This window comes from Petromyzon marinus, chromosome 50 (genome assembly GCF_048934315.1).
Source record: "Petromyzon marinus isolate PM22_M1 ecotype Great Lakes invasive population chromosome 50, UKy_Petmar_22M1.pri1.0, whole genome shotgun sequence".
Classification (NCBI taxonomy): domain Eukaryota; kingdom Metazoa; phylum Chordata; class Hyperoartia; order Petromyzontiformes; family Petromyzontidae; genus Petromyzon; species Petromyzon marinus.
Window position 1 is genome coordinate 1,484,093 of NC_133716.1, and position 24,764 is coordinate 1,508,856.

The 24,764-nt window shown below is 49.9% G+C and overlaps 1 protein-coding gene across 1 annotated transcript in view; it reads right to left on the reverse strand.

Moving 5' to 3' along the window:
- The window catches only part of LOC116953263 (noelin-like), a 73,361-nt gene extending 53,422 nt beyond the window's left edge, over positions 1 to 19,939 (reverse strand). Inside the window, exon 1 of the mRNA XM_032973321.2 lies at positions 18,761 to 19,939. Coding sequence (XP_032829212.1) covers positions 18,761 to 18,829 — 69 coding nt within the window. The 5' untranslated portion in view covers positions 18,830 to 19,939. The remainder of the gene's footprint in view (positions 1 to 18,760) is intronic.
- Between the last annotated feature and the right edge of the window lie 4,825 nt (positions 19,940 to 24,764).

The window sequence follows — 24,764 nt, forward strand, 5'->3', positions numbered from 1 at the left end:
TTCGTTGCGTGCTCGAAAAGCTCACCGCAGCCTTATCCAGACGACCAGCTCAAAGGAACTGCACGGAAGTGTGTTAACACACTTCTACGGGGAAGTTACCGTTGCAATTTTATCCTAAATGTGCACCCCAATCCTGCCCCCCCCCGCTTATGTGTATGTGCAAGATGCGCTTGTTTACGGCTCTCTCTCGGACCCCCTCCCCCCCAACTTTTTTTCCTATTTAAAGCTTCTGTTCATCCCTCCGACCCCCTCTCTCTCTCCCTCCTGGCCTCTCTGTCCCTCTTTCCTCCCTCCTTACCTCTTGGTGGCCTTGTATATGTATTTCTACTGACCGTGTACCTCGTATTTTTCACTCTGTCTATGCTGGGATGTGCAATCCAGAGGTTGAACACGAAATTTAACACTCTTCTGAAATTCGTGGTCCGCCAGGAAGTGTCTAACTGTGTTGTTGGCCTGACTGGATGTGCTTCACGTAATGTTTTTTTCAGGTTTGTTGAATTCTCGTCTCTCATCTTTTTGTTGTATTTACCTCCATGATTTGTTCTTGACACCTGATGAAGATCGCTCGCGTTATGATCGAAACGTCGTGATTGTTTTGTTTTAATATAATTTTATTGTATTTCTACATACGTGACTTTACCGAAAAAACCAATGAGTGAGGAACTGCACGGAGTCACCGTGCTGGCACCTGGACCACCGGCTTGGAAAAGAGTTGAGAGTGCGTGGCTAGCCCAACAGGGAGCAAGTGAGACAAAGGCCGCTCAGACGGGGATGGCCACGATCAGTTCTGTTGAGGTGGTGGTCTGAACAAGGCTGAGTGAGGGGTTTCGTGCACGCATTGCGAGACTGTTGGTAAATGGGTTTTGCTTTCTAGCCTGCACTCACGTGTCACCGCCAGATTTGAATTATCTATGGCAGCTGTTGTTTACAAGCACGCAGAGAATATTCATACGCGTCAATAACTTGCGTTGTTGTTGTTGTTGATTGTTCTTGTGCACCACTGCCAACGCACCACCCAGCTGCATCACCAAGACAATTAACATACAAAATGGGGTTGCCACCTTTTACGACTATAGACCAAACCGGGTCGTACTACTAGTTCTTTTCTTCTTTTTATAATCATCATCGAAACTGTGCAGTCTACTGTAATAGATTTCAACATAACACAGGCACCATATCTCGATACAAATCAATTCTCGCCCCGAACCCATCCCAACATAGAGCGATGCAAACTCCTGGAGAGTCCCGGACAAACCCGGATAGTTGGCAACTCTCACCACCTCGCATCAGCGTGTCCATTCATCAGCGTGTGTGTGTGTGGGTGCTCGCTAACAGCACTTGCCCCAACAGTCTGTCAAAGCTATACGGGGGATCTTGTGGAAGAGCGGTGGTGTAGCAATTAGCACGCTGCGCTACTGTGGTGCCACAGCCACGGAGCCACTCTGCCGGCGCTGCTACCCCCTCGCAACCCCCCACACGAACACACACACACACCCCCACGTAGGGCCTCGTGGGGGGGGGGGTCACTTGGTACCCAGGGTATTCACCCGAGAGCCCCCCCTCGTGGGGGATGTCTCACGGTTTCCCAGTGCCAAGAGTTTGGCCGACCCCCCCCCAGGCCGAATTGCACTGCGGCCCCGTGAATTAGCTTAAAATTGTATGGGCACGACGAGCAAACCGCAGTGAGAACACCCCCCGAGCCCAGGGGAATAGGGCCAAGGGAGAGCAAACCCCCCAGCGAGCAAGGCGGGGAGCACGAGGAGTAGGACGGGCACGTAGACAATGGGTGAGGAAGCAAAAGGAGCTGAGCAACAGCAGCATTAGGGGGCTCTCCACGGGGGGGGGGGCACGGGTAAGCGCCCGACTGGCTGGATGGATCACGAAGAATGCTGAGGCACGCAGGGAAGCGCCCCGATTGGCTGAGAGGGCAACTCAGCTTAGCCAGGGATCTCTTTGATGTGGGACGGCATAAAAGGGGGGAAGAGGACAACCGTAGCTCTCTGCTGCTCATGCGAGCGACGCAGTCAGACTTCCAGCCGCTCGAGCGTCCGAGAGACGCTGGCGAGCGCAGCTAGGACACGACCCAGGCAGAGGCCTCCTGGACCCTCATGCCTCCGACTCCCAGCACGTCCGTGAGAAACCCGGATTAGCGCGCGAATATTATCATCTGCACGATCGTCATTGTTCCCGGGGCGTACGCTTGCGTGCGAGCGAGGCTGCGCTGCGTAGTGACTCCTTTGGCCGCGCTATTTTTATCGCGAGCAGTAGGGAGCCACACAGGCAGGCACGCGCGTGCACGCAGCCACCGCAGCGTGAGCGGTGGGTTATTCATACGGCTATTTTTGGCGCGAGTCGGGGCAAGCAACCCGAACAGGCACGCGCGTGCACGCAGCCACCGCAGCAGGTACGGGTGGCTGCGCCTGCACGTGGTGAGCAGCAGGTGCGGTTGTGCGCGTGCACGCAGCCGCCGCAGCGTGAGTGGTGGTTTACGCGGGAGAGGGAGTCAGGATAACGCGAGGCGGTGGAGAGCCAGCCACGAGTCATGCCCCACAGAGAGGAGGCGGATACGGGGAGGCCGATCACTCGATCGGCGGCAGCCCGATGGGAAGGAGAAGAGGAGGAAGGGTGAGAGGAGGAGGGGAGCATCAGCCCCCACAGACTCCCCCCATGGCCCCCACACCGAGCACACACGCAGGGCCCTGGCGGGGGATTGCCTGGCACGACGAGTTTTAATCCAAGGGGTCCCTAGGAGGAGAGTCCCACGGTTTCCCGGTGCCAGGGGATTGGCCGACCCTCGCAGGGCAGGTCACATTGCGGTGCCCCTGAAAAAGGTTCACCAGGCCAGCCGCAATGAGTCATGCACGACATCGGGAGAAGCTGGGGTGGAATACGCGAGAAGGGCAGACCATGAGATCAGGGGATCGCAGCGCCGGAGACCCCTTCCCCCGACCCCCATACCGAATACACACTCGCAAGGTGCGTTATTCCGGATTAATAAGGGTTAGTAATGAATTAATGAGTACGGACGGACAAACAATGGGTCGCAGAAGCACCAGCCGCCATGCTCCATGTAAGGGAAAACAGGGGAAGAAATCGGGCTGTGATCACATGTAGGGGCACGATTGGCCACGCGGTACAACGCGACCCCGGGCTTTTGAAGTGATGGGGATAAAAGTGGAGCCTGAGGCCGTCCAAAAGAGACTCTCTACCAACCGCCAAGACCCACCCCCCCCGGCCGTCCAACCTTCTCGGGCCGCTCGCAGAATCCGTGTGACGCCAGCGAGTGCTGCTACGAGGCAGGGACAGGCAAAGTTCTCTCGTCCTCCCCTTCCCTCCGACTTTCACAGCGTCCGTGCGACACCGAGAGTACAGCTGCAGTGCTGTGTTAGCGATAGCTGCAGTGCTGTGTTAGCGATAGCTGCGGTGGTTGTGTTAGCGATAGCTGTAGTGCTGTGTTAGCGATAGCTGCGGTGGCTGTGTTAGCGATAGCTGTGTTAGCAATAACTGCAGTGCTGTGTTAGCGATAGCTGTGTTAGTGATAGCTACGGGGCTGTGTTAGCGATAGCTGTAGTGCTGTGTTAGCGATAGCTGCAGTGCTGTGTTAGCGATAGCTGTGGTGGCTGTGTTAGCGATAGCTGTGGTGGCTGTGTTAGCGATAGCTGTGGTGGCTGTGTTAGCGATAGCTACGGTGGCTGTGTTAGCGATAGCTGTAGTGCTGTGTTAGCGATAGCTGCGGTGGCTGTGTTAGCGATAGCTGTGTTAGCGATAGCTGCAGTGCTGTGTTAGCGATAGCTGTGTTAGCGATAGCTGTAGGGCTGTGTTAGCGATAGCTGTGTTAGCGATAGCTGTGGGGCTGTGTTAGCGATAGCTCTGGTGGCTGTTAGCGATAGCTGTAGTGGCTGTGTTAGCGATAGCTGCGGGACTGTGTTAGCGATAGCTGTAGTGCTGTGTTAGCGATAGCTGTAGTGCTGTGTTAGCGATAGCTGCGGGGCTCTGTTAGCGATAGCTGCGGGGCTGTGTTAGCGATAGCTGCGGGGCTGTGTTAGCGATAGCTGCAGTGCTGTGTTAGCGATAGCTGTGGTGGCTGTGTTAGCGATAGCTGCAGTGGCTATGTTAGCGATAGCTGTGGTGGCTGTGTTAGCGATAGCTGTGGTGGCTGTGTTAGCGATAGCTGCGGTGGCTGTGTTAGCGATAGCTGTGGTGGCTGTGTTAGCGATAGCTGCAGGGCTGTGTTAGCGATAGCTGTGTTAGCGATAGCTGCAGTGCTGTGTTAGCGATAGCTGTGGTGGCTGTGTTAGCGATAGCTGGGGGGCTTTGTTAGCAATAGCTGTGTTAGCGATAGCTGCGGGGCTGTGTTAGCGATAGCTGTGTTAGCGATAACTGTGTTAGTGATAGCTGCGGTGGCTGTGTTAGCGATAGCTGTGTTAGCGATAGCTGTAGTGCTGTGTTAGCGATAGTTGCGGTGCTGTGTTAGCGATAGCTGTGTTAGCGATAGTTGCAGTGCTGTGTTAGCGATAGCTGTGGGGCTGTGTTAGCGATAGCTGTGTTAGCGATAGCTGTGTTAGCGATAGCTGCGGTGCTGTGTTAGCGATTGCTGTGTTAGCGATAGCTGCAGTGCTGTGTTAGCGATAGCTGCGGGGCTGTGTTAGTGATAGCTGTGTTAGCGATAGCTGCGGTGGCTGTGTTAGCGATAGCTGTGGTGGCTGTGTTAGCGATAGCTGTGTTAGCGATAGCTGTGTTAGCAATAGCTGTGAGGCTGTGTTAGCGATAGCTGCGGTGGCTTTGTTAGCGATAGCTGCAGGGCTGTGTTAGCAATAGCTGCGGTGGCTGTGTTAGCGATAGCTGTGAGGCTGTGTTAGCGATAGCTGTGTTAGCGATAGCTGCGGTGCTGTGTTAGCGATAGCTGTATTAGCGATAGCTGCAGTGCTGTGTTAGCGATAGCTGCAGTGCTGTGTTAGCGATAGCTGCAGGGCTGTGTTAGCGATAGCTGTGGTGGCTGTGTTAGCGATAGCTGCGGGGCTATGTTAGCGATAGCTGCAGGGCTGTGTTAGCGATAGCTGTGTTAGCGATAGCTGTGTTAGCGATAGCTGTGTTAGTGATAGCTACAGGGCTGTGTTAGCGATAGCTGCGAGGCTGTGTTAGCGATAGCTGTGTTAGCAATAGCTGTAGTGCTGTGTTAGCGACAGCTGTAGTGCTGTGTTAGCGACAGCTGCAGGGCTGTGTTAGCGATAGCTGCGAGGCTGTGTTAGCGATAGCTGCGGGGCTGTGTTAGAGATAGCTGCGAGGCTGTGTTAGCGATAGCTGTGTTAGCGATAGCTGCGAGGCTGTGTTAGCGATAGCTGTGTTAGCGATAGCTGCGGGGCTGTGTTAGCGATAGCTGCGAGGCTGTGTTAGCAATAGCTGCGGTGGCTGTGTTAGCGATAGCTGTGGTGGCTGTGTTAGCGATAACTGCAGGGCTGTGTTAGCGATAGCTGTGGTGGCTGTGTTAGCGATAGCTGCGGGGTAACCGTGGTTTGTAGTGTGGTAGAGCTCCGTGTGGCTCCAGCAGCTCGATGATGTCCCTCGAGAGGGGGCGCTGGCGTGGGGGGCCCCGTCACTCGCTCGGCGGGGACCCAGCGGAATGGGCGGATGTGGCGCACCACACTACCAACCCCGGCCACCTGAGTTCGATTCCCGCTAATGGTCACTAACACCGGTGACGATTATCTGAACCGGTCATGGGCCTTCCCTAGGTCGACTCAGCCTTAAATGAGTACCTGGTGTGGTGTGTAAACATCGCCACTGGGGAGACAAAGGCGGCCTGGAGTGGTGCTGGCCACCCACCCCCTCGTGTGCCGTTCCGGCCTTCATTAGTGCTACTCGCTAACAGCACTTGCCCCAACAGTCTGCACAGGCTACACGGGGGATTTTTGTACATGAATGTGAATCAATACGTGTGTGGATGTGTGTGTAGAGGTGCTAACTACTCACTGCTCGGTAACCTGCATTGCCACTAGGTATCAAAGGGGCAGTGCAGCGTTACCTCTCTGTGTGAATTACGGTTGGGGTCAGACGAGGTGAAGTGGATCGTAGCCACAGTTTGGTAAGAACCAATCAGACATTTCCACGTGGGAGTGTGGGATTGGTTAGACCTGGCCACAAGCGGGGAGTTCTCTCCCCACACGAAGACCGAAGCCCGGGCTGAAGATAGCGAGGACCCTGGACCCGGCCTTCCAGCCCTTCTGAGGGCTAAGGCTCGGCGTATCCAGTGGTCAAGACCCGCGGGGCCAGCGGTGGGTCAGATAGCGGTAGACGTGTGAGTAAGTCCCGCCAAGACAGGAGGCTGTACCTCCTTAGGTTAGCAAGAGACCTGTGTGTAGGTCACGCTAAGTCCGGAGGCTGTACCTTAGTGTATCGGGTGAGGAGACCGTATACCCCTTTGTGTGTTAGGGACCGTGTCAGAGGAGAAAGACAATAAACAGTGTGTGCCTCATAAGAAGTTTATTCGTCATTATACAACACTACATGTGTATGCATCATTGCATGTGTGTGTGTGTACGTGCTGAATCGATCCGTGACCGGTATCTAACACGTGGGTTCCAACTGTGGATGGAGCCACACAGTTCATTCACGCTTGGGGCACAGTACAATCGCGATGCGTCGTACTCCCGCCTCCACGAGTACAGCACACGCGTGTACTGTACGCACACGCGTGTACTTTACGCACACGCGTGTACTGTATAAACACGTGTACTGTATAAACACATGTACTGTATACACACGCACGTGTGTACTGTATAAACACGTGTGTGTACTGTATGTACACATACGCGAGCCCATGCGTCATTGACCTACTCAGTGATTACCTGTCAGCACCGAGCCATGAACAGATGAGTCAAGGTTCGATTCCGGCTCTCAGGGGCTGCTCGCTCGCTAAGAATATCGCAACCGCCTTCACATATCTGTACCTCCACATATCTGTACCTCCACGTACACAACTTTTATACTGCACGTATTTATTGTTTTTACACATCCCATCAGCCACGCGGTCTTCTGTATAGTTCCAGCGGCACCCGTTGCGTGCAAAGCAAACCCTAGACCGGCTTTGACACGCAATGTCTCATCAGCAGTGAAGCTTTACGTGAACCAATGCTGGACTGCCAGATGTTTAGCAAGGAAATATCAACGTGGTGCTTGCATTGAGAACATTTGAAGCTGAATTACATTTTTGTATGAACCTGTAATTTAGTTATTGGGCCCTACGGGACGGTGAGCTCGGGATTTAGTCAATCACAAAATCACAAAGACAATGACCCCCACCCCCGTATAGCCTTTAACAGACTGTTGGGGGCAAGTGCTGTTAGGGAGCACCTATGAAGGCCGGCACGGCACACGATGGGGTTGGTGGCCAACAACCACGCCCGACCGCCTTTGTCTCCCCATTGCTGATCATAAACTGAATATTCATACTGGAGACATCCGATGAGTTATACAGCTCTCTTTTTCACAGAAGGGGAAGGGTACACACACACACAGCACTACGTAAAGGCTAAGCAGACCTGTGGTTAGGTATAGTAACACACACACATACAGGCTTCAGATATAATTATCGTCACGGCTGTTGAACGTGTGCCGGAATCGAACGCTGGTTGCCCGGGTTCGTTGCGCAGCGCGCTAACCACTTGACCCACCGCTCCCCACGCGAACACGTGCGCACTAAGCAGGCCACTTTTCGTCCGAAGCCCAAATGATTTGGTGATGCTGCTGCTGAATTGGCAGCGGTGCACATGCACAATGCATGCGCAACGTAACACAGCCACAATACATTCCTCAATAGCGACACTGAAAATATTGAATCGATCATCAAAACAATATGGAATTGATCCTCTCTATGTGCTTTGATAAAGGGTTATTGCCCGAAACATCACCCGTTACGGTTATTTTCCTTTGAAGGCCACAGTTATTGATACATGTGTTGGGTTTATACATAGCGGACGATGTAGATCAATACCAAGACAAAGATGCGCCGTATAGCCTTAAATTGTTGGAACAACTGCTGCAGCCTTTGAAGGTCGGCTGGGTAGCGAGCATCACGCCCGGCCACTTTTGCCTCGGTCATGCTCCCTCGTGGTTGAGACATCCACGACCGGTCCGGTCATTCGTTCCAGATGTTGGCCTGTGAGCGGGAATCGAAGTTTGCTCGGCCACATTCGTAGCGCGTTGACGCTAACCGATGCGCCACCGCTCCTCGCAGCAAGGTAATCAGTGCAAGATTTAACACTGCTGTGTGGGGTCGTCGCCGGTTATTATCCTTCGAATAGTGCTGGATACAGCCGCATTTGCCAATGTGATTTGTAACTGTGACCCTTACCTGTGTATCGAAAGTTCAGTGTCAATGTGGCATTGTTTTGAGGGACTGGTGCTGCGTCGCGTTATCTTGCTGTGGTCTGGGACTGTTTTGTTGTTTTTGATGCCTTGCCCCCCAAAGGTTGATCAATTGTACTTATATAATTAATGCACTTATAATAATTAATGTACTTATACAATTAATACATTTCTCTTTAGTGACTTGCTTTTACCCTTTTCTCTATTCTGTTGTTTTGTTTTTGTTGCAACTTTACTGATCCTCCCGTGCTGGACATGTGTGAGGACAAGCGCTTCACAGCTCCTCCTGCAGTCTAGATGAAGGTTCTGATTCTGAATCGACTAGTAACCCTGCATGTGAATGTGGAATGCCCAGCGCACTGGCTCGCTACTCATTTGAGCAGGAAATCACTGACTTACCCAAAGAAACACATGGAATTTGAAAATGAGTCTGCACCACGATACTCACTAAACCACGTGACAAAGTTCTTTCACACTTTAAGTAAACAAACATCTCCGCACTGCAGCGGGCAGCAACGTCCCGCTGCGAGAGGACCCCGGGCCCGGGGCCTGCCCGGGGCCTGCCCGGGGCCTGCCCGGGGCCTGCCCGGGGCCTGCCCGGGGCCTGCCCGGGGCCTGCCCGGCACACGCAGCTGCCGCTGGTGGTGGTGGCGGGGCGACGTCGCTCGGCTGGCCTGGGAACGCCCCCAGGAAGAGCTGGAGTCTGTGTATAGTGTAGTGTATAGTGTAGTGTATAGTGTAGTGTATAGTAGTGTATAGTGTAGTGTATAGTAGTGTATAGTGTAGTGTATAGTGTAGTGCATAGTGTAGTGTATAGTAGTGTAGAGTGTAGTGTATAGTAGTGTAGTGTATATAATAGTGTATAGTAGTGTATACTGTAGTGTATAGTGTAGTGTATAGTAGTGTATAGTGTAGTGTATAGTGCAGTGTATAGCGCAGTGTATAGTGTAGTGTATAGTGTAGTGTATACTTGTGTATAGTGTAGTGTATAGGGTAGTGTATAGTGTATAGTAGTGTATAATGTAGTGTATAGTAGTGTATAGTGTAGTGTATAATAGTGTATAGTGTAGTGTATAGTGTAGTGTATAGTAGTGTATAGTAGTGTATAGTGTAGTGTATAGTAGTGTATAGTGTATAGTAGTGTATAGTGTAGTGTATAGTGCAGTGTATAGTGCAGTGTATAGTGTAGTGTATAGTGTAGTGTATACTAGTGTATAGTGTAGTGTATAGGGTAGTGTATAGTGTATAGTAGTGTATAATGTAGTGTATAGTAGTGTATAGTAGTGTATACTGTAGTGTATAGTGTAGTGTATAGTAGTGTATAGTGTAGTGTATAGTGTAGAGTATAGTGTAGTGTATAGTGTAGTGTATAGTGTAGTGTATAGTGTAGTGTATATTAGTGTATAGTGTAGTGTATAGGATAATGTATAGTAGTGTATAGTGTAGTGTATAATGTAGTGTACAGTAGTGTATAGTGCAGTGTATAGTGTAGTAGTGTATAGTGCAGTCAATAGTGTAGTGTATGGTAGTGTATAGTGTAGTGTATAGTAGTGCATAGTGTAGTGTATAGTGTAGTGTATAGTAGTGTATAGTGTAGTGTATAGTGTAGTGTATAGTAGTTCATAGTGTAGTGTATAGTAGTGTATAGTGTAGTGTATAGTAGTGTATAGTGTAGTGTATAGTGTAGTGTATAGTAGTTTATAGTGTAGTGTATAGTGTAGTGTATAGTAGTGTATAGTGTAGTGTATAGTATAGTGTAGTGTATAGTAGTGTATAGTGTAGTGTATAGTAGTGTATAGTGTAGTGTATAGTGTAGTGTATAGTGTAGTGTATAGTAGTGTAATGTATATAATAGTGTATAGTAGTGTATAGTGTAGTGTATACTGTAGTGTATAGTAGTGTATAGTGCAGTGTATAGTGCTGTGTATAGTTTAGGGTATAGTAGTTTATAGTGTAGTGTATAGTGTAGTGTATAGGGTAGTGTATAGTGTATAGTATTGTATAATGTAGTGTATAGTAGTGTATAGTAGTGTATAGTGTAGTGTATAGTGTAGTGTATAGTGTAGTGTATAGTGTAGTGTATAGTGTAGTGTATAATAGTGTATAGTAGTTTATACTGTAGTGTATAGTGTAGTGTATAGTGTAGTGTATAGTAGTGTATAGTGTAGTGCATAGTGTAGTGTATAGTGTAGTGTATAGTAGTGTATAGTGTAGTGTATAGTGTAGTGTATAGTAGTTCATAGTGTAGTGTATAGTGTAGTGTATAGTGTATAGTAGTGTATAGTGTAGTGTATAGTAGTGTATAGTGTAGTGTATAGTGTAGAGTATAGTGTAGTGTATAGTAGTGTATAGTGTAGTGTATAGCGTAGTGTATAGTAGTGCATAGTGTAGTGTATAGTGTATTGTATAGTAGTGTATAGTATAGTGTAGTGTATAGTGTAGTGTATAATGTAGTGTATAGTGTAGTGTATAGTGTAGTGTATAGTAGTGTATAGTCGTGTAGAGTGTAGTGTATAGTAGTGTATAATGTAGTGTATAGTAGTGTATAGTGTAGTGTATAGTGTAGTGTATAGTGTAGTGTATAGTGTAGTGTATAGTAGTGTATAGTGTAGTGTATAGTAGTGTATAGTGTAGTGTATAGTAGTGTATAGTGTATAGTAGTGTATAGTGTAGTGTATAGTGCAGTGTATAGTGCAGTGTATAGTGTAGTGTATAGTGTAGTGTATACTAGTGTATAGTGTAGTGTATAGTGTAGTGTATAGGGTAGTGTATAGTGTATAGTAGTGTATAATGTAGTGTATAGTAGTGTATAGTAGTGTATACTGTAGTGTATAGCGTAGTGTATAGTAGTGCATCGTGTAGTGTATAGTAGTGTATAGTATAGTGTAGTGTATAGTGTAGTGTATAATGTAGTGTATAGTGTAGTGTATAGTAGTTCATAGTGTTGTGTATAGTGTAGTGTATAGTGTAGTGTATAGTAGTGTATAGTAGTGTAGAGTGTAGTGTATAGTAGTGTATAGTGTAGTGTATAGTGTAGCGTATAGTAGTGTATAGTGTAGTGTATAGGGTAGTGTATAGTGTAGTGTATAGTAGTGTATAGTGTAGTGTATAGTGTAGTGTATAGTAGTGCATAGTGTAGTGTATAGTAGTGAGTAGTGTATAGTAGTGTATAGTGTAGTGTATAGTGTAGTGTATAGTAGTGTAGTGTGTAGTAGTGTATAGTGTAGTGTATAGTAGTGTATAGTGTAGTGTATAGTGTAGTGTATAGTAGTGTAGTGTATAGTGTATAGTAGTGTATAGTAGTGTATAATGTAGTGTATAGTAGTGTATAGTGTAGTGTATAGTGTAGTGTAGTGTATAGTGTATTGTATAGTGTAGTGTATAGTAGTGTATAGTAGTGTATACTGTAGTGTATAGTGTCGTGTATAGTGTAGTGTATAGTGTAGTGCATAGTAGTGTATGGTGTCTTGAATAGTGTAGTGTATAATAGTGTATAGTGTAGTGTAGTGTATAGTGTAGTGTATAATGTAGTGTATAGTATAGTGTATAGTATAGTAGTCCATAGTGTAGTGTATAGTGTAGTGCATAGTAGTGCATAGTGTAGTGTATAGTGTAGTGTATAGTGTAGTGTATAGTGTAGTGTATAGTAGTGTATAGTGTAGTGTATAATGTAGTATATAGTAATGTATAGTGTAGTGTATAGTGTAGTAGTGTATAGTGCAGTCTATAGTAGTGTATAGTGTAGTGTATAGTGTAGTGCATAGTAGTGCATAGTGTAGTGTATAGTAGTGTATAGTGTAGTGTATAGTAGTGTAGTGTATAGTGTACTGTAGTGTATAGTAGTGCATAGTGTAGTGTATAGTAGTGTAGTGTATAGTAGTGTATATTTTAGTGTATAGTGTAGTGTATAGTGTAGTGTATAGTAGTGTATAGTGTAGCATATAGTAGTGTAGTGTATAGTAGTGTAGTGTATAGTGTAGTGTATAGTAGTGTAGTGTATAGTGTAGTGTATAGTAGTGTAGTGTATAGTGTAGTGTATAGTAGTGTATAGTGTAGTGTATAGTAGTGTATAGTGTAGTGTATAGTAGTGTATAGTGTAGTGTATAGTAGTATATAGTGTAGTGTATAGTAGTGTAGTGTATAGTGTAGTGTATAGTAGTGTATAGTGTAGTGTATAGTAGTGTATAGTGTAGTGTATAGTAGTGTATAGTGTAGTATATAGTGTAGTGTATAGTGTAGTGTATAGTGTAGTGTATAGTAGTGTATAGTGTAGTGTATAGTAGTGTATATTGTAGTGTATAGTAGTGTATAGTGTAGTGTATAGTGTAGTATATAGTGTAGTGTATAGTGTAGTGTATAGTGTAGTGTATAGTGTAGTGTAGAGCTCGAGTCTCTCGCTAGGGAAAGGGAGTTCTGGACCTGCACGACTCAGCATCTGCCACCGCGACCCGCACCAGGACAAGTGTACTGAGAAGCCAGCGAGCGAACAGCTGTGCTTGTTGAACTTCTTTCGCACCGTACGTAGCCAACCGCGCTAATTGGAGGTGCGGGCGAAAGACATTCAACAACCGAAACACAAAAACGCAGTTCTAGAGGAATGAGTTTTTCAATCTAAATACGTCGCTGCCTGTTGGAGAGAATTCTGTGAGCTGTTATGGAGCAGCTATGAAGGCTGGCACGGTACAAAAGGGCTCCCCCAGCCGCCTTTGTCTCCCCAGTAGTGATGTTTACACAATGCACCAGGTGCCCATTTAAGACAGTGCTGTCAGCGAGCACCTAGCAAGGTCGGGCCAGTACACGTGTGTGGACAGCACCACGCCTGACCGCCTTTGTATACCCTTTGGCACTCATTTGGGTCTGAGTCGACCTAGGGGAGGCCCGGGACCAGTTCAGATAATCGTCACTGGTGTTGGCCGTGAGCGGGAATCGAACCCGGGTCGCCGGGTTCATAGCGCAGCGCGCTAACCGCTACACTATCGCTCCCCACACACACTGACACACACACACTGACACACACACTGACACACACACACAACAACAACCGCCATTCGCCACTAAGTGGCGGTGACGTCACCACGACGCTTGTGCCAGGCCATGTGCACCTTGAGGCCACGTGAAGTGTCGAACGCCCGCAGGCAGGAGGTCACGGGGCAGACCCAGGTGCCACGGGTCGACTGACTGAGATGGCTGGCTGGTGCACTACCTGTACCCCCTACTGTGCCAACCTGCTGTGCTTTAGCCACACGGCGCTCCGCTCGTTGTTGTGAACGTCGCTCCTCCACCCTCCGTTGTTGTTGGAGGGCAACTGCCTCCAACTGCCCAATAGCGTCCTTCACGAGCCTCCTCCACAGAGGCCGATCTTGACACCGCTGTTACCAGTCATCGGCAAGTCCACTCAGCTCCACGTCCTCCTGTACCACATCACTCCATCTCTTCGCTAGTCCGTGCCGCGCCCGTTTAGCCCCCTCGATCCGGCCGAACAAAAGCTGTTTCGGTATGCGGTGGCTGGGCATGCGGGCTACATGACCCAGCCAACGCAGCTTTGCCTGCCGGAGGAGCTCACCGATGGGACCTTGCCCAGATCTTTCAAGGATTCGTGAGCTCCTCACACAATCCAGCCTGGTTAAACCCAGGATGGATCGTAGGCAGGCCAGCCTAAATGTTTCCAATCGGCGAAGATGCTCCATTAAAGGGGTCCACGTTTCGCAAGCGTAGAGAAGGGAGGGAATGACCGTGCCCGAGAAGACCTGAAGCTTAGTGCGGAGCGACAGACCAGGTAGCTTCCACACAGTGTTATGCAACCGATGAAAAGATATTGCCGCTCGACTGATTCGGAGTGAGACCTCTGCTGTTAAACTGGAGCCGGTCATAAGTACACTGCCCAGGTATGGGAAACTCTCCACTCTCTCCACAACTGCCCCATCACCAATTGGGAGTTGTGGGGGTGGAGTGTCCGATGGTACAAAATACCCAGGCATGTGCTTAGTTTTGGTGGGGCTGATGGTAAGGCCCCATCTCTTCTTGGCACACTCCAGTCTCAGCAGCAGCGCCTCCAACTCCTCCTCTGAATGAGCAGCTATTACCAAATCATCAGCATACATAACGTGGTTGAGCAATAGGGAGCCATCCCTTGACCGCACCCGGGAATCGATCAGCCTCTCATTATATCTGTACCAAATGGAGATTCCCCCGGTACAGCTATTGAAGGCTTCACGAACTACGTGGTCAAAATAGATGTTAAATAATGTGGGAGCCAGAGGACATCCCTGTCGCACCCCAAGGTGTACAGGGAATGGCTCTTACTGTGCGGTCCCCCTTCTTAAAGAGGGGGACCACCAGGGCATCCTTCCAATCCTGCGGAACCCGTCCAGTGGTCCAGACTGTTGTTATGATGTCATATAGGGCAGTCTGTGCACAAACGCCACCCTCCCTCAGCATTTCGCTTGGGAGATCATCTCTGCCTGCTGCCTTTCCTGGTCTCAGACTCCGGATTGCCTTCAGTACTTCCTCAACAGATGGTACTTCAGCCAGCCACTCACAGGGGGTGACTTCTTCCAATATTTGAGGCACCGCAGCCTCAGCAGGGTCATCCTCACTTAGTACCACGATGTTTTCCTGGCTGAGGGATTTTCCCTCCCCCAGGACCTCACAGAAATGCTCAGCAAATCTGCAAACCTGTTCCTGGGGGTCGGAGATTGGATCACCGTTTTTCCCCTAATGATGCTAATCGGTGTGGCGCTGCAGGTTACTTTTTTTGATGGAGGTAAATAGAGATTTGTGATCGCGGGCCAATGAGGTAGACTCCATCTCCTCAGCAACCCGCGACCACCACCCATCCTTGCAGCGCCTCACGGCTCTCCGAACCTCCGAGCGAAGGCTGCGGTAAGCCTCCTCATTCTCTGACGTGGGATTCTGTAGCCGATGATAGTGGGCTTGTCGCTTTTCCTCAACCATCCTGAACACCTCCTCTGTCAGCCAGGGTCTCTGGGGAGGTCTGGACCACGTACCCAAAGCAGCTATGAGTCACAGTATTAAACCTCGCCCATTTACCCTCGACATCAGGAGGAGTGGGGGACAATGCCAATCCCAGCCGCAAGCGATGATGAAATTCTCGCTTGCAACTTTCATCAGATAACTGAGACCAGGCCACTTTAGGTTGGAATGGGGTCCTGGGTGTACACCCACCACCGGAGTGGAAGAATGGCAGGCGCATCTTACAGATGACTAGTCGATGGTCAGAGGGCAGATCAGCTCCATGGTAGGTCCTGGTGTCAAGGACATGGGCTCGCATCCGCTGGTCCATCACTATGTAGTCCAGCAGATGTTCTTGCTTGGACCCGGCATGCATCCATGATGTTGTGTGGATGCGCCGATGCCGGAACAGCGTGTTGGTAATTACAAGCCCATGGGCTGCACAAAAATCTAGCAGCCTCCTACCGTTGTTATTGAGCTGATCTGGCCCATGCCCTCCAATCACTCCAGACCAGGTGCCAGCATCATGACCAACTCGGGCATTGAAGTCACCCAACATGATGACTCTATCCCGAGGTGCCACTTTAGCCACCACCTGTGACAGGAGGTCATAGAAGGCATCTGACTCATCGGTTTTGCCTGCATCCCTCCACGGATGTTCGTCTTCAGTGGGGGCATAAGTAACCACGACCACCACTCCTCGCCTCAGGTTTATGGGAAGGCGAGCCCAAAGTAGCCTGGGGCTTACAGCTTCCCACACCTCACCGCCACGCTCCCACTCCCCCTTCATTCTTTTGTTCAAAAGAAGAGCCACACCCTGTTTGCTTGGCAGTCTGCTGCCCTGAGTAGAGGACTGTCCACCCCTCATGGTGGCAGAAGCCAAAACCGGTCCACCGGACCTCCTGAATACCACAGAGATCCAGGCGGTACCAGTCCAGCTCCCGATAGAGGAGTGGCAGCCTCTCATCCGCAGTGAGTGTTCGAACATTCCATGTGGCCATCCGTAGTGGCTTTTCGTTGTTTCTGGAGGAGCCCCAAGGGTAGAGATTCAATCTCCTGGCTCCGCCAATTGGGGTTTGGCCAGGAGACGTCATAGACGCCTGTCCCTCCGGGGCCTCTGGCACAAGCTTATTAGTTACACATTTCAGTTTAACTCGTGGTTTAGTGGTAATTAATTGAAGGTGGAGGGGTTACCAGCCCCTCGCACCCGTCCAGAGCCCCCGTTTAGCCACTGTGGTGGACATAGACGCCATGAGGGGAGGAGCCAATTAGAAATGGCCCTCCCCCCACAGCACTGTCCACGACAGAGTTGCCCGTCCGGCACCACGAGGAGGTAGGGGGTTGTTTTGCCGGACACTGACACACACACACTGACACACTGACACACACACACTGACACACAACAACGACAACAACCGCCATTCGCCACTAAGTGGCGGTGACGTCACCACGACGCTTGTGCCAGGCCATGTGCACCTTGAGGCCACACACACACTGACACACACAGACACACACACTGACACGCACACACACACTGACACACACTGACATACACACTGACACACACTGACACACACACAGACACACACACTGACAACAACAACCGCCATTCGCCACTAAGTGGCGGTGACGTCACCACAACGCTTGTGCCAGGCCATGTGCACCTTGAGGCCACGTAAAGTGTCGAACGCCCGTGGGCAGGAGGTCACGGGGCAGACCCAAGTGCCACGGGTCGACTGACTAAGATGACTGAGATGACTGGCTGATGCACCACCTGTGCCCCCTACTGTGCCAACCTGCTGTGCTTTAGCCACCCGGCGCTTCGCTCGTTGTTGTGAGCGTCGTTCCTCCGTCCTCCGTTGTTGTTGGAGGGCAACTGCCTCCAACTGCCCAGTAGCGTCCTTCACGAGCCTCCTCCACAGAGGCCGATCTTGACACCGCTGGTACCAGTCATCGGCAAGTCCACTCAGCTCCACGTCCTCCTGTACCACATCACTCCATCTCTTCTCTAGCCCGTGCCGCGCCCGTTTAGCCCCCTCGATCCGGCCGAACAAAAGCTGTTTCGGCATGCGGTGGTTGGGCATGCGGGCTACATGACCCAGCCAACGCAGCCTTGCCTACCAGAGGAGCTCACCGATGGGACCTTGCCCAGATCTTTCAAAGATTTGTGAGCTCCTCACACCATCCAGCCTGGTTAAACCCAGGATGGATCGTAGGCAGGCTAGCCTAAATGTTTCTAACCGGCGAAGATGTTACATTAGGGGGGTCCACGTTTCACAAGCGTAGAGAAGGGAGGGAATGACCGTGGCCGAGAAGACCTGAAGCTTAGTGCGGAGTGACAGACCAGGTAGCTTCCACACAGCGTTACGCAACCGATGAAAAGATATTGCCGCTCGACTGATTCGGAGTGAGACCTCTGCTGTTAAACTGGAACCGGTCATAAGCACACTGCCCAGGTATGGGAAACTCTCCACTCTCTCCCCAACCGATTTTTGTCCGGCAAAACAACCCCCTAGCTCCTCGCGGTGCCGGACGGGCAACTCTGTGTCCACCATAGTGGCTAAACGGGGGCTCTGGACGGGTGCGAGGGGCTGGTAACCCCTCCACCTTCAATTAATTACAACTAAACTACGACTGAAACACGCTGACACACACACACTGACACACACAGACACACACGCACTGACACACACAGACAAACACTGACACACTGACACACACACTGACTGACACACAGACACACACACTGACAGACACACACACAGACACACACACTGACAAAAAAAGATCCCCCATATAGCCTTAACAGACTGTAGGGGCAAGTGCTGTTAGCGAGCACCTATGAAGGCCGGAACGGTACACGAGGGGGTGGGTGGCCAGCACCACGCCCGGCCGCCTTTGCCTCCCTAGTGGCGATGGCTACTACACACCGCACCAGGTACTCATTTGAGGCTGAGTCGACCTATGGGAGGCCCAGTACCGGTTTAAAAAATCGCACTCGTATCTGTCGTGAGCGAGCAGGAATCAAACTCGGGTCGCCAGGTTGGTAAGTAACGGCACTCGAACCACTCCGGCCACACGACAACACGACACAACAACACACAACAACACAACACGACACAACACAACAACACGACAAACAACACGACACACAACAACACAACACGACACACAACAACACGACACAACAACACCACGACACACAACACGACAACACCACACCACAACAACACAACAACACGACAACACAACAACACGACAACACAGAACCCGTGCGAACATTGATGCGCCCACATGCGCGTCGAACATTACAATCGACGCCCTCTGTACGGGACGTTCGCGTGTAGCGGGGTTCACGCACAGCGCAGCAACCACGCACACACACACACAGAGAGGAAGAGAGAGAGAGAGGAGAGAGACTCACCTGAGAGAAGCCGGGAGTAGGGAGCAGACACAGCACAGCCTGGAAGAGAGCGGCGAGCCGAGGGTCCATGCCTCTCTCTCTCTCTGTGTGTTGTGGTCTTTGCTGAAGTCAAGGTTCGACTTGAATGCGAGACGCTCCGGAGAGGAGGAAAATGAATGCGGCTCAGGGGGTTCTCGGTTGGTGATGACTGCTGTTATTTAACTTGCATGGTGCGCGTGTGTGCGTGGGTTGTAGCGTGCATGTGTTAACAGTGAGGTGTGGGTGGTGAGTGTACGAGTGTGGGTGGTGAGTGTATGAGTGTGTGTCTGTGGTGAGTGTGTGTGTAGTGAGTGTATCAGTGTGGGTGGTGTGTGTGGTGAGTGTGTGTGTGTAGTGAGTGTATCAGTGTGGGTGGTGTGTGTGTGTGTAGTGAGTGTATCAGTGTGGGTGGTGTGTGTGATGAGTGTGTGTGTGTGGTGAGTGTGTGTGTAGTGAGTGTATTAGTGTGTGTGTGGTGAGTGTGTGTGTAGTGAGTGTATACGTTGCTGTATTGTGATGTTTTTAAGAACCCTGGTTAGTTCCCACTGCCGTGTGTTGTGGTGTGCGTGAATGAGTTATGTACATTACATGCTTTGGAAATCGGACACAAATATAATATTGGGATAAAAAAAGAACACTTACATACAGAAACAAAAACGCACATACATATGGCTAAGTGAGCCTATTCTGCAAAAAGTAAATGTTAAAAAAACCTTTCAAAGACGAACAGAATCTGATGGAAACCATAAGATTACGAATTCATTATATATCGTAACTGAAACATGCCATCAGAACTGTGAGCATCGTCTTTCTCTCTCTCCCTTCAACAAAATCACACACACGTAGAGAACATCACAGACATCGCACGTGGAAGATATCGTTGCGTTAACGACGACACAATAAAATAGACGGCACCAGATGTCTCAAAGCAGAGATTGTGATAGACACACGGGCGGTGTCATAGATGAAAGCGACGATAGTGTGTGTGTGAGAGAGAAGAGGTATACGATGATGGTTCGAATGAATGTGAGAGGCGAGGCTAAGCCGAGCGCGTTCTAGGAGCTGGTTTCTTGGGTGCTGCACGCAGACAGACCGTGGTGGAAGGCAGTCTGTGTCTCCACCGAGGCTTAATACGATTGCTTGCGGCACAGCGAGAGAGAGAGGGTGAGAGAGAGAGAGGGGAGGGAGGGAGCGAGAGAGGGGGAGAGCGAGCAACACAATTTGTGTGCATGCCCTGTGATGTGAAAACTCTTTTATCTTACCACCGGAATCGAGAAGTTCTTGATTTCGGTGCCACCCGCACGTACGCGTCAACTCCCTACGAATATAATCGTGGCCTCGCCTGGTAAATATTAATAATACATCTAAAAAATAAAATATCTGAAATTAATTATTCGTTGTTGTTTAAAAAAAAACCGCATCGAAAGTTATTTAATGTCAACTGTTCAACGTTTCAATCGGGTCCCCTTTAGCCGAACGCAAGACGAGCTTTTACATTTCAATTGAGTGTGATCTCAAATATTTCTCAGAACTATGAAACGCGTAACATATTTTATTTGGGAGAGAGGGGAAGCAAACAATGGTTATACTCAGGGCAGACTTGGTCCCCAACGTAAGAAAGGTGGATTTTCCATCACTGGTTGGCTGAACATCGACAACAAAGAGGAGCAACCACTCCTATGATTTGTTTTCATGCGCACAGGGAGGAAGACACTGCGATTTTGACTTTGAGGAAAGGTGAATAGGGAATATTTCAGTTCACCGTGGACGAATCGCATCGACCCTGGTGGCACCACTTCGACTTTAAGTTCGAATTCTGAGCCTTCATGCGTTTCTGTTTCAAATAGTTCACCATGACCTCCACGAGACATTGGAGTGAGTCCTGGTTTTCGAGTGTGCATTCTCAGCCGCTCATAATGAAAGGCGGGTTCCCTGGTGTAGAGAGAGAGAGAGGGGGGCGATTGTCCCAGCCGGGATCATCAATGACCGCAGGATGAAAGCATCTCGCATTAAACAAGTGGTCAATCTTGCGTCAGTCAAGCCAAGCTGGAAGCATTGAACTCAACTGCTTTGACTGACACGGCATATTATATTAATTTATTTGCGTGGCCACGTGACGCAGTGGGTAACACAACTCGTGCCGCACAGCAAGAAGCCCCTGGGTTCGATTCCTGGCGTGGTGCCCCTTGTCTGCGTGGGGTCTGTATGTTCTCCCGCTGTTCAGCATTGGGTTTCCTCCACATTCGCCGTTTGCTTCTCGTAACTTACAACAACAAAAAACCCAATGGAATTGACCAAACATCTGAATTCCGGAAAATGTCCCGCAAATTACTCAATTGGCATCACGCACGGAGATCAGCATCCCTGCATAAACTTGGCAGGACCCTCTTGGAAAATACAATTGAGACTCACTGAGGCCTTCCTCGGTAAACAAGCTTGGCAATAAGTCAGAGACGACATCTTGTTGTGGGTGAGAGTGGCCTCCTGCTGTGAGACCCCGGGTTCAAGCCCGGGGCCCTTATAAATGTCGCATATATGCCCTGAGTTTGAAACCAGGTTAGGGCTTACGGTCATCACTTTAGCGTCTTTGACGGTCTCCGCCTGGTCACCGACGACTACACGAAATTATTGCATTTCATTCATCATTGTCCAGTGGCGAGGACTACATTTGATGACGATCTCAGCCGACGGGCTCGCTGTGACTCATTGCTTACGCAGCGCGAAGCAGCGCCCTCCAGCGTTGGATGAGCCCTAAACTGAAGTGACTCGTAAGTGGTTCTGGGACATCATCTTCTGGGGGGTGAGGGGAGTCGTTCCCTGACACTAACGCGAAGCTCTGCTACCTGGAAGGAGCTCGTTTCGGAGCGGGCGTCTGGACATGACTCGAATAGCCCACACGACCGCGGTGGGGGGGGGGGGGGGGATAGCGTGCCGAAATAGAATGTCCAAATATAAAATGTAAAAAGAAAAATTCGAAACAAGCTCGCAGCCTCCGTGGGCTGGAGAAATGAGCTGACAATTCGTGCTGAAGCAGAAAAATCCCTTGACCGCACGGTTAATTTCTCCCCCCTTCTCCTCCCTGCTCTCTGCTCCTTATGCATTTACAAATTAAAACGTCCTGGAAATGTGGCCAGCTTTTAATGAGATTGTAAGCCCGCTCGCAGAGACCACGGCGCAGGAATAACTTGGGCCTGGCAAATGGCATTACACCACCGTGGTGCATAATGACACGTGCGGACGCCTGCTGGATTGAGATATCGGCTTTCCGGAATGAGGGTTAGGGAACGCACTGCAATGGTAGCATTGTTTGAAATAAAGACATCCTTTTATTTGTGCTGTTTATAAGGGAATTCGATGCCAGAATTAGTTAACGCAGACTTGGAACAACAACAACAACAAATCGGTACATCAATTGAGACAACAAGCTTCTGAACCAGGGAGACTGGCGAACACTTTCACCAGGTGTCGCAGTGAAGCGGCGAGACACCTCGGTGAGAAGCACCACGTGGGTTCGACTCCGCACTCTGGTGGCATTTGCGTGCGGAGTTTGTTCTGCGCCTGTTCCGCACTTCATCGGGATTCTTCCCATGGCGAGTAAGAAACCACAGGATGATGTAACTGGTGTTGGCCAAATAATCCCGCCACCCCCACGTTCAAAAAAATTGTACCAGTCCGCTACTCAACTGTGAGTACACGCAGCAGAAACATCGACCCTTAGGTAGTACCCTGCTGAAAAAAAAAGCGTCCTCAAATTCAGTGAGGCTTTCACGGGTAAAGAAATACAATTATTATAATATTACATTGTAGATGTGCTGTTTGCCAGCGCTTACTATGTCTGCCACAGCACACGGAGGAGAGCTGTTGCTCAACCTTGCCTGGCCATCTTCCCCCGAGTGCTGAGATATATTTGCATCGCAACCAGGTAGTCATTTAAGGCTGAGTCAACCTAGGGGGAGGCCCAGAACCAGTTCAGATTATTCGTCACCAATGTGAGTGGGGATTGAACTCGGGTCACCGAGTTCATCGTGCAGTGCGCTGATCACTATACTACCGCTCCCCACAACAAACATATATACACGACAAAGACAAGACAAAGATCCCCCGTGTAGCCTTAACAGGCTTGTGGGGCAAGTGATGGTAGCGTGTATGAAGGCCGGCACGATACACGAGGGGGTGGGTGGCCAGCATCACGCCCGACCGCTTTTGTCTCCCCAGTGGCGATGCTTACAGACTGCACCAGGCACTCATTTGAGGCTGAGTCGACCTAGGGGAGGCCCGGGACCGGTTCAGATAATCGTCGCTGGTGTTGGCCGTGAGCGGGAATCGAACTCGGGTCACTGGGTTCAGACGAGTGCACTCTTTACGGTAGTACAACTCTCCACACATAATTACACACGGGACATTCTGCACAGTGTAACATTTTGTCTTACCATTACTGCAACCTATAATTAAACTCCTGTAATTAAAGAGTCATACTAAAAAAAAACACGGTACACACATTCACTTTGATGGTTTAACGAGTCAAGATGCTTCCTAAGTGATCAATTGGAAAGCCCCTGTCGTTAGGGTCAAATGCAGGCCAGAGCAATTACAATCATCTTATTTTTTTTTATTTAAAGCTTTCGTGACTGCAGTGATTCATATTCTTGGTTCTTCCGGTAAAGTCACGTTGAAGGGAAACAATACAATAATATATATAAAACAATAAAATCTCACGACGTTTCGACTGCAACACAAGCAGTCGAAGCTTGAGTTTTGTGTGTGTGTGTATATATATGCAGCGTCGTCATCCCATGCAAATTGCATCTCACAATCGCAGAGGAACCACAGATGAGCTGAAAGGCAGCAGCCGAGCTCTGAGTCGGCGCTACCAACAGTCGCCCGAGTTCTGCAGACCTCTATATATGAATATGTGTTCAGCCAATGAATGAGTGTTCATACACGTGGGAGGAAACCGGAGCACCCGGCGAACCCGCACAGGTGTTGCGAGGGGGGAAACACTCTATCCCACACAGAGGGGACAGATACGGCAATACCCCGGTTTACATCGGGGATGCGTTCCTGAAAGGTGCGACGACGTATATCGAAACGACGTGAATCAGAGCGATGTACAAGGTACGGTGGCGGAGGCGAAGGCTGAGAGGCGACGGATAACGAGGACGGACGATGCTGTCAGCGACGTGAGCGTGGTGTTGAGGCGACGCAAATCAGCGGCGGTGTTCATAACCAAGTGACGACGCATTTGCGAAACGACGAGTCGTGAATCGGGGCGTCACTGCTGAAGCACCGCCTCCTCCTCGGCACCCACGTGATCCACCAACCCTCGACGCCTGCGCCGTGCGGCATTGTGGGCCACGCGAGCAGCCACGGGGCCCCTCGTGCTGAGTGCTGAGCCCAGTGGCTGCGTGATGGGCCGACGGCCGCGTGTCAGCAGGCTCCTGGCGAGAAACTTGCTTCGTTTGTATCTCACGGCGCTGAAACAAAGCGATGCTTCCATCCTAGAAGGGGGTTTTTTTGGGGGGGGGCGGGGGGTAGGGGGTTATATCGTGTGAAATATAAATGTATAAATGTGTCGTTAAACCCGACACCACCCGACACAGCAAATTTAAAGAGCGAAACGGCAGGATTTCTCCACAAACGTGGCTGCCGCCTGGTGAAACGTCGCACTCAGGTTGTATATGTTGTGGCTTGGCTCTCCAACACACCGGTGTGCTGCTGTACTAGTAACGAATTGGCCACGTTCTGTTTACGTGACAACCCTTACTGATTGGCTGTGTCGGGTGGTGGCGGGTTGAACGACACATTTATATATTTCCGCGATCTAACTCCCCCCCCCCCACAAAAAATAAAAAAACGGTGTTATGGATGACATTGGTCGCGAAAGCCTCCTCCGTGTTAAACAAAGCAATGCTTCCCACGCGCCGCAGAAACCACAACACGGTTTGCATTGTGCGGCACGTAGCGAACATAAACCCTCCACAGCAGT